The sequence below is a fragment of the Sphaeramia orbicularis genome, chromosome 9 (assembly GCF_902148855.1).
Source record: "Sphaeramia orbicularis chromosome 9, fSphaOr1.1, whole genome shotgun sequence".
Lineage (NCBI taxonomy): Eukaryota > Metazoa > Chordata > Actinopteri > Kurtiformes > Apogonidae > Sphaeramia > Sphaeramia orbicularis.
This window is the reverse complement of record NC_043965.1, coordinates 45,851,061-45,862,075: the sequence shown is the minus strand read 5'-3', so window position 1 is coordinate 45,862,075 and position 11,015 is coordinate 45,851,061. Positions and strand designations below refer to the sequence as shown.

Here is an 11,015-nt window from a genome sequence, read left to right as displayed (position 1 = left end):
TGCTGATCCATCCTGCTTATGTTACGCCAATACATAAATTAAGAATGACACACGTCACTTTTTAAATCAACAGTTTTCTAATAAGAAGCATTTTTATACAGAAATAACAATTCTATATTGTTATTTACTCTTTTGTATGATGATAAACTATACAATAAATAATTCTGATCCTAGTTTTTTGCACAGGGATCATTTGTGGAAACGGTGACATGGCTGCCGAGCATCAGTATGATGGGATCTGTAACAACCATGTCACATCCGTCCACTGCCACATGTTGTGTTTTTGTGTCAGCTGTTATTGTTTTAGATCCACAATACTAACATTTATGAATAAGAGGAGAATTAGCAATAGTAAGTATATAAGTTTATTACTAATAAAGTACTGGTACTGACCAGATCATCATGGGTAATGTCACGTCCGTCCACCAGCAAAAGTTTTCACATACACATGCTATTCAAAATCCAATATTTCTGACAATATAGCTTCCACTGTCAAATAATATCAGTAGTCTGTGCACAAATGTATTAGCATTGTTTCAACACAGTTCTATGCATTTCTAACAACTTTTTTTTTTTTTACAACAATGGCCACTCATTTGACCCCCTAAGTAAATTTTAGCTGAATTAACAACAATAAGGGCAGTTTGAAAGTGTGTGTATATATACAGTTGTGGAAAAAGTTATTAGACCACCCTTCTTTTCTTTAATTTCTTGTTCATTTTAATGCCTGGTACAACTAGAGGTACATTTGTTTGGACAAATATAATGATAACAACAAAAATAGCTCATAACAGTTTAATTTCAGAGCTGATATCTATCCATTTTCCATGTTTTTTTGATAATAACCAAAATCACTTCAGTTCTTACATAAGTATCTATGGCACTGTACTGACAAAAACAATGCTTTTAGACATTCCATGTTTTCTTTTCTGTCTGTTTTAGTCACATGATACACACAGGAGTTAGTACTTGATTGCATAACCATAGTTTCTGATGACTTTTGATGGTCTAATAATTTTTCCACGACTGTATACACGCACATGCACACACACACACACACACACACACACTATTCAGCCAAAAAAAAAAAGTTGTACATGCAAAATTCGACTGCACCACCTTTGGTTCTGATTACAGGAGAAGCATTCACTGTCACATCTTTTTTGCCACATAATGCTTATGTAGTATCACAATAAGGCTCATAATATTTTTTTTCCATCCATAGTTGCATTAATTTTTGATTACCGATGATGGAGAATCAGACCGCTGCATCAAGTCTTCATCACATCCTAAATTAGAGTCTGGACTTTATGGAGGCTAATCCATGTGTGGAAATGATGTCTCATTCTCCCTGAACCATTCTGTCACAAGCCTGATGATCCTGATCAGTCCTGGAATTGTCCAATCTTTTAGACGTTAAAGACATGAGAGGACACTCACTGCATCAGTTACAGTTAAATAACCTGTTCCAGCTGAAACATTATTAACCACTGCAGTACTTACCCATGGAAGGGTTATTTAAATCCAGGTAGTTCTTTTTTTTTTGTCTAGGCTGTTTATTTAATCAAACTAACCCTAACAGATCCAACTCCATGGGTTTTACTGGTGAATCAATGTTGCAGAAGATGAAGGTGTTGCCACGGTAACTACGGAGCCTCTGATTGTCCAAATGGGTCATATCTGATGACCGTGAAAAGATGACAAACTGAATTTTACACCAATTATTTACATGTATTGATAGGATTAGAGCACAGATGTCAAACATGCGGCCTGGGGGCCAAATCCGGCCCGCCAAAGGGTCCAGTCTGGCCCTTGGGATGAATTTGTGAAATGCAAAAATTACACTGAAGATGTTACCAATCCTTTTAGTTCAGGTTCCACATTCAGACCAATTCAATCTCAAGTGGGCGGGACCTGTAAAATACTATCATAATAACATATAAATAATGACAACTCCAAATTTTTCTCTTTGTAAATGTAAATATTTTCATGTATTTACACCAAAACAAAGTATAATTTCGCAAAAAAATTTGAATAACCTGAACAAATATGAACAACCTGAAATGTCTTAAGAGAAGTAAGTACAGTTTTAACAATATTCTGCCTGTTAGTAAATGTTTTGTGTATTTGTAGATCCACTGTGATCTGTAAGTTATAATGTACATGTGTAAATGATAAACTGAGGCAGAATATTGTTAAAATTACACTTTTTTTTCAGTTTGTTCATGTTATTCACATTGTTTGAAAGGATAGTTTGTAGATGTAAACCTTTTCATAAAGTAAATTTACTTTTTTCGCTCTTACACATAGACAAAAGTTTGGATTTGACATTATTTCTATATTATTATGTTATTGATTCACTGGTTCAGCCCACTTCAGCTCGAATTTAGCTGAATGTGGCCCCTGAACTAAAATGAATTTGACACCCCTGGATTTGTGGATCAATAGGTATTAAGCAGTTCAGATATTTGCAGTGGCTTTTTGGGTCTTTGAGGGTTAAAGTCAGAGGTTTATGTATCAATTGTAATGAGAAAGTGACTTGAAAGTGTGTTTGACCCCTAATCGTAGGTTTATTGAGCTGTATTTGTGTTCATTCAGGGAAACGAGAAGCCGAGCGTTCAGTCAACTGGTCGGTGGAGGAAACCCAGGTACTGCTTTGTGCCTGGAGCGATGAGCGTGTTCAGAAGAGTTTGGCAGAAAATCTCCGGAATCGACATGTTTTCAAGCACCTGTCAGCCCGCATGAGTGAAATGGGATATTCCCGGAGTCCACACCAGTGTCGGCTACGGGTCAAAACTCTGAAGGCTAACTACATGAGAACCCGATTACAGAGGAGCATCAACAGCTCACAGCCCTGCACCTTTAAATACTTTGCTGAGATGGATGCCGTGTTGGGCCGAAGAACGGAGGAGGGAGATGGAGCACCCTGTTTGGTTTCACCTGAAGGGATTGAGGAGCATCAACTGGGCTCCATTAACAGGACCGGGAGTATCCCAGCAGACCTAAACCCAAATACAGACATCAACGAGCACCGCTTTAGTCCTTTAAAAGCCTCAGTAAGACAACATCACAGTCCTTTAGAAAAGAAAGGAGGATGCCCGTCCTGGCGCCTCGACTCTGAAGTCAAGCTGGAGGACAGAGGAGAGTTAACAGATGATTCTGAGGTCAGCAACACAGGATTTCCACAGAACCTGAGAGAAAGACGGCATGGAGTGTTTGGCAAACCCTCCATTCATCTTGAACCCAGTGGTATGTACGGTGGTGAATGTATACAGTGTAAAAGCAGAGCTCAGTGTGTTCAGGACCATCACAACACAAATAAAGCACCTTGTTCAGGTTTCAGGTCCTCTGTACCAGGGCTGTGGAGTCTACATTCATACTGCTCTTATTAATATTACTACTGTTATACTTATTCTAATTACTGTACTTTCCGGGCTATAAGGCGCACCGGAATATAAGCTGCACCTGACTATAAGCCGCGCCTGACTTTAAGTCGTACCTGACTATAAGCCGCAGGTGTCCATGTTGTCACATGAGATACTTACACAGAAAGATGGTAAACAGAAAGATTATTTAAATATTTATATCCATACCTAAACAGCTTTTTTCCAAACAGTGCCTGTAACACGGCAGTAAAACGGCAGGAACACGGTTGGTTAAAAAACCCAGAAAAGTCATTGATCTCTATCTTCATCTTCCTTCTGCTCACTGAAACCACTGCAGTCATCTTCTTCAGTGTTCTTCAGTTGAACAGCCTCAAAGACTACGTCACACACCTTCTATGTCTCTCCTCCGTTGTTGCTCAATGGCACTTCCGTGCTGCAGCTCTATTTCAAGGTTCAAGGTTCACTTTATTGTCATTACATGTAGTGTACAGGGTGGGGAAGCAAAATTTACAATATTTTGAGGCAGGAATTGAAAGACAGTGTATGACCAATTAGTTTATTGAAAGTCATGAGAATTTATTTGCCACAAGAAAATTTACATAATAGAAAATGTTTTTATTCTATGTGTCCTCCTCCTTTCTCGATAACTGCCTTCACACGCTTCCTGAAACTTGCGCAAGTGTTCCTCAAATATTCGGGTGACAACTTCTCCCATTCTTCTTTAATAGTATCTTCCAGACTTTCTCGTAATAGTTTTGCTCATAGTCATTCTCTTCTTTACATTATAAACAGTCTTTATGGACACTCCAACTATTTTTGAAATCTCCTTTGGTGTGACGAGTGCATTCAGCAAATCACACACTCTTTGACGTTTGCTTTCCTGATTACTCATATGGGCAAAAGTTTCTGAAAAGGTATGGATAATAGTGTTCGGTATGATTATGACATCAATATATGTTTGGTTTCAAAACAATTGACGTATGCCTGCTGAGAAAAAACAACTAAATGTTCATTGTAAATTTTGCTTCTCCACCCTGTATACATCAAACAAAATCAGTACTCAGGTCCAGCCATGTACATGGTAAAATCCTACAAAATGAATCCTATATTAAAGATAATAATAATAAAATCTGATAATAACAGTAAAAATCTAAAAAAAAAAAAAAAGAATAAATACACATAAATAAATACTACAGTGCAGGATTAAAAAAATTAGCAGCATGTTTTAATCTTAACTTTCCTTCTTAGACAGACACGTCGATTGCTTTTAACTTAAAAGCTGCAAAATATGCATTCCTTCATGTGTTTTCCATGATGAGGGTTTGTGCATGACATGCAAAATGATTGTTAAAAGTTAAGATTAAAACTTCTCTTTGCATCACCTCTTTCCCCTGTCTGTCTCACCTTTGCGCTTCCTGCTAGAGCGCCCCCTGGTGGCCATTAGCCCGTATAAATCTATACTCGAGCTGCATCGCTGTACAAGCCACAGGGTTCAAAACGAGAAAAAAGTAGCAGCTTATAGTCCGGAAAGTACAGTATTGTTGTATACTTACCGTTCCGACTCCACTGAAAAAAGATGCAATGTTGGAATGAAACTGAAACCGAGCTGATCAGTGTCTGAATGTCCAGGTGATGGGAGTAGTTCAGGGACATCTATGTAACAGAGGATCACTTATTCAGAACCATATGAGGCTCTGAAGGAGTTAGAGTTTTTGTACTGGTTTAACCCCCCAGTGAAGGCATGTCTAAAAGTTGATATCATAGAGTCATTTCCCTCATGGACCTGAAGGACTCTTAACTCTAACACAGTCCACAGAGAAACGGAAATGCTGCAGCCGGTGTTCTTTGCCGTTATGGTGTTTAAATAGATTATTTTGGATTCTGAGACAAACAAGTTAAAGGAAGTGGTCTTATGAGGCAAAAATGCTAACTCCTTTGAAGAGCTACAGGTATCAATTATTTTTGCAATTGCTGAATTTATTATTTTCATTGATTCAGCTTGTCCATTATTCCAGAACCAGCTGAAACAACAACCACAAAAAGTACCAAAGGAAAAGGATATAGAAAAAAATATCTACATTGATATAACAACTACAATAACAGCAGAATAAAAGTATATATATAAATATCTATAGATATAAAAAACACCAAACCAGTCCAATGACATCTGGGTGCTTCTATGAAACTGGGTTTATTTTGGTATCTGGCTTTTTACCAGCTTTGTAGACCCAATAATAAAAAAGAAATTTAGACATATTCCTCCCCAGAATGTAAGTAATGATGACCTCAGGTAAGTGCAAAGAAATTAGACTCTTGCTCAGACCCATCCCAAAATTAATTAATTTTTGGGGCCAAAAATAGGACCAAAATTGGGACGTGAAAAACTACCTAGGTGTCAGTGCATTTGATCTTGAAAACATGACTGTAAATGGTCTTATATAGCACTATAAATAAAGACACTGTGTTAAATTTGATGATCCTAGTGGTTTTTCTAATCCAGACGTGGGTTTTTCATGAATCTCAGTCTCATTCCATGTTTTGTGTGTAACCCATTGTGTCCACATGTGTTACATACAGAACCTGCCCAGTTAAACACATATAAATCACAAATGATTTTGCAACAGCGGTCATTTTTGTGAAACACCCTGTTTTGCATAATTAGTTCAATTCACAAAATGTACCTGTGAGAGAATAAAAAGATGGTTTTAAAAATAGTACCGTATAATTTTTGTGTCCTCTTGACCATGTTACGTACAGATTTTTGTATTAAAAATAATGTAAAATGATGTAAAAATGTGTTTTATCTGAAAAATAGTTTCAGTATTTATTTTTAAAATAGACCCAAAGTGCTTCCAAACTTGCTTCATAACATTAGTCTACATCTGATTCGAACTTTTAGCCCCCATCTCCTGTTTTTAGGGACCAGTTTCATAGAAGCACCCATGAATAATGGTGTTTTATTCCACATATATTGCTTTCTGTCCATTTATACAATACATTTATTTATGTGCATCACAATATGCATCCGTGTGAAACTCGACAGTGGAACCACTGAGGAAACTGTAATGGAATCACTTTTGAATCGATTTGAATCAATGATTGGTTTCAGCTCTGAATCAGTTCTTGTCCTCTGTAGTTGTATAAATCAGTATTTTTGGCTCTGAAGTATTTTCTATCTTTTCCAGGTTCATCCAGAGAAATTATGTTGAGTCCTCCTTCCCCTCATGTTGCACCTCCTCCTGCTCCCTCTGCTCCTCCTCCTGTCCTTCACTCTACCTCCTCTTCCTCCCTCCTCCACATGAGCCACCCTCATCCTGAGTCCCCCTGCCTGGAACCGGCCGTCCGACACCTGTCAGAGTGTTTCCAGAGCCTTGTGTCGGAGACCCGGGGTCTGTTGATGCAGCTGGAGACCCAGAGGATGGAGCAGGCCCGTTGGCACCAGGAGCTCCTGACCCAGTGGATGCAGAGGGAGGAGCGTCGACAGAGGGAGGAGGCCGACAGGGAGGACCGCAGAGAGAAGGCCCGCATGGAGCATGAGATCCGCGTCCTGGAGCTCCTCACCTGGTTGTCACAGGAACGAGGCTGTAGGTGTCGGAGTGCTGCTCCTGCCGGTTCCAATCACACCATCAGCCATGATGAAACCGTCACTCCAGACCCAAACTCAGGAGGATCCAAATGACCACACTGACACTGGCACTGAAACTATAGCCCCTTTTACATAGCACTTCTGTTCCAGGAATATTTCACCTTTATTCCAGAGCGATGTCTGTGTAAATGAAATAAATGGTGGATCATTTGGTTCCACCTCTGTCATGGCTCTGTAACACCTCTGGAGGAAGGAACAGAACCGTGATAAAGGTGGAATCATGATTCTGGAATGCTATGTAAAAGGAACACCTCTCGTTCTGCAGCCAAGGTGTGACATTTTGATGACGTACTGTGTGTGTGACCCCCACACCAGGGGAATTTAAAAATGAGCGCAAGCCGTGTACAGTAAACAAACATATCAACACGACCATTAACTGATGTCGAACTGGTGAGACGCCGAGATCCGTGAGCTGTTGTCACTTCAGGCCGAGGACTCTATCCATGCTAACATTGGTGGAACAGTGAAAGATGGGCAAACTCTGGAGAGGTTAGCAACACCGCTATGCTTAGGGGATTTCTGAGTTAGACGTCACATTATACACTGCACTGTGCCACCACCCCTTTGATTCCAGAACGCAGGTCCACTGTGTAAAAGTCCAGCCTGTCTCACCTCTGTTACTCCTTTGGCTTGGCTGTGGAAATCAGTCCATGGTGGAAAAAGGTGGGATCACATCTCACCTTTTTTTCAGGATCTCTGTGTTAAAGTGGCTTGCAACTGCTGCATTCAAGGGAGCGTAAAGGCCCGTTCATGCTCTTAACGTAGTAAATAGGTTTGTCTTTTTCAAACAGTGGAAACATCACTGGCTTCAGAATTAGATGTGTTTATAGACCGATGCCACATGACGTCAGGGGTCATGTGATTTATGTTTATGCGGCCATATTGGAAGGTAATCCACAAGCTAGAAAGAGCCGTGCCAGGTTTGTTAGACAGATAATTGTACTTAATAATTGTAGCCATGGTTGACTTTTGCACAGTAATAGGCTGCTCAAACAGAGCGGGACATGGTGAGAAGTCTTTCTACAGGACCCCCTCTGTTTTAACCAACCAGGGAGAAAAATATAAGGACCTCAGTGCCCAGAGACAGAGTACCGAGTATGGTAGTAGACCTACGGTCTCCTGTCGGCTGTAAATTACATATAACCATTAAAAGTGGTGAACAATAGTGATGCAGCGGTGTAGGTTATCAACGGTTTGGTACATATTGCGGTCCTTGCTTCGCGGTTCAGGCGCAAGGGCCAGCTCGGGCTTCTGGCTCGACAGGACAGCCGGCCTCTGAGTCCAGGCTGTGCTGTGAACCATGACTGAAGAGCCACAACAGGTGACCCCAGGTCTACTTTGTGTAGTGGTAGTGATATGAAGAAAGGTTAAAAGAAAAAAGAAAAAAAAAGATGTGTTTACACATCTAAAATAATGATTGTTTTGGTACATAATATAGCTGAAAAATGTAAATGTTATAAATTTTAGGTGTTCCTGCTCCCACTCAGCATGTGTCTTTGTAAGGGTCAAACCCATCAGTCACAGCCAGTTTCTCAGCATAGCATTTCCTTTCAGCAGGGTTCAGAGTTTGAAAACAGTCTACCATATATAAACAATAAACTGTCACTAATAACCTGTTTTAAAATATCTTATCACTGATAAAGCAGCTGCTAAACACACAGTCTGTCACTCTTGCTTCCACTCTTGCCTTCCATGGTGGCGTATCTGTTTACTTCCGGTATTGATGACGTAGGTGGCATCGGGCTGTTGGGTTTGAATGAGCATTTGTCAATCAATCCACCAGAGGGCGCCGCTCTGAATTAACATACTGGCCCAACACCACGAAGAAGAGCAAAGTTTTTTAAAAAGTAGTAGAAGGGCCAGATCAAGCAGTAGCAGAGGGACACATTTCATGTTCAATAGTCTGTGTGTTTAAACTAAATAACTTATCTCCATGTTTCACACATGTATAAGTAGGTCTCAGTAAGTACTTTCACATGACACGTTATAATTTACAGAAATACAATTTTGGGGTACAAATACTTAAATTGCATACATACAATACTTAAATAACTTTTTTTTTTTTTTTACTTTACGCAAGGTTACAAAACATGTTCTCATTAGAAACTGATCCTAAATGAAACATAGGGCTTTAGCTATGATGTTAAACTACAACTGTGATCAATATTGGATAAAAATGTTGAAATGATAAGTTTTTATGAACACAAATATGTGTGACACGGGGACAGCAGTTTGTCACTTTGTTCAGTATCAGAATAAAAGACTTTGCTGGAACTAAAACTCTACAAATATGCTAATAAACTTTTATTGAACATACATATTAAAGCTGAAGTAATATATACAGCTAATAGCAGAGCGTATTTGACTAATAATTAGATTGAACATAACCTTCCTGTATTCTTGTACTGTTGAATAAATAGTTCCTACCGATTCACAGACTTAAAATATCACTGATACAAGCAAGAAAAAACATTAGTATTAAAGTTAATAGTGCATTTACATATATTAGTCCTTTTTAGGTTTGATTTTATATTGATTATATCTTTTTTTCTACAAGTGATACTGACATTTTTTAAACAATTCCATAAAATAGAGTTCTTAAGCTGAGAAATTAGCCTATTTGAGAAGTGATGACACTGATGTTCACTTTTGCTTGACCTGGCCCAGAAGACCATCAATAATAACAAACATGATGATAACAGAGGAGGTTTTACTAATGTTGATACTAGTTTTTCATCAACTCACACAGTCACTCTTGGAAAAGTTCTGCCATTTCTGGAAATTATTTTCCCCCTGTGGTTCCCAGTGGTACTGCAACGTATTCTCTGTTTGGGTTCACATCCACAAACTCCCAGAGGATGGACAGAAATACAGACATAATAAAGACAGAGGACAGACAGAACGCTCCGTCCATATACATCATCGTCGTCTTCTTTTCCTTTGTTCTCTTTCACTACATCCATAAACCTGCTCTTGTCAATGTGTCTTTAATGTAGAGCATGAATGGGCCTTAACGGTGATTTGAATAAACCTGGAATGGATGTAAATTGGAGGATTTGAAGGAAATGATCAAATCTGTGCTGCACATTATTGGATTTCAGTGTCTTTTATCACAGAGAAAAACTCATTCAACTCCCAAGGTTGCCCTTCTTTGCATCCAGTTTCTAATAATTCACACAGACATTCAGAGCTGAGTGACTTGTGTTTTGACTGAATGCAGCACCTTTTAGATAAATTATGTAACATTTCTCACTTGTGTATGTAAAGTTGACTCCTGCTCAGTGGATATGGGTCAAGTGATTAACAGACTGAATGGGGAGAGGGGGTGAAAGACAAATAAAATGTTATTTTCTGATGGTTTTGCAGCAGTTCTTTTCTAAAATACAGTGTAAACGTTACACAGGCAAAACAGCTGCAGTCTGGTATATTAGTATGTTAGTATATTACTGTAATAGTATATTGGTGTATTAGCATGTTGGTATATTAGTATAATAGTATATTAGTATATTGGTGTATTAGAATATTAGTATAATGGTATATTAGAATATTAGTATAATGGTATATTACAATATTGGTATTTTGGTATATTAGTATAATGGTATATTGGTATATTAGTATAATGGTATATTAGTATTTTCGTATATTAGTATAATGGTATATTAGAATATTAGTATTTTGGTATATTAGAATATTAGTATTTTGGTATATTAGTATAATGGTATATTAGTATTATGGTATATTGGTATATTAGTATAATGGTATATTAGTATATTGGTATATTATTATATTGGTATATTAGTAATACTAATATACCATTAACCACTGGAGGAAGAACCCACTAAACCCTAATAAAATGATACCAATGGTTCAAGTACAACTTAAATAGAAACAAACATCACCACCATTCTGTTTGCTAATCTTTGCATAATTTGTTGCGCAGTTAAATGTTTTGCTTCAACAATACACATTAGGGATTTCTGTAA

General features: G+C 38.2%; 1 protein-coding gene across 1 annotated transcript in view; it reads left to right on the top strand.

Annotated features, from left to right (window-relative positions):
• LOC115426353 (uncharacterized) overlaps positions 1-10,388 on the top strand; it is an 11,513-nt gene extending 1,125 nt beyond the window's left edge. Inside the window, exons 2-3 of the mRNA XM_030144421.1 lie at positions 2,599-3,249; positions 6,572-10,388. Coding sequence (XP_030000281.1) covers positions 2,599-3,249; positions 6,572-7,065 — 1,145 coding nt within the window. The 3' untranslated portion in view covers positions 7,066-10,388. The remainder of the gene's footprint in view (positions 1-2,598; positions 3,250-6,571) is intronic.
• The last annotated feature ends 627 nt before the right edge of the window (positions 10,389-11,015 follow it).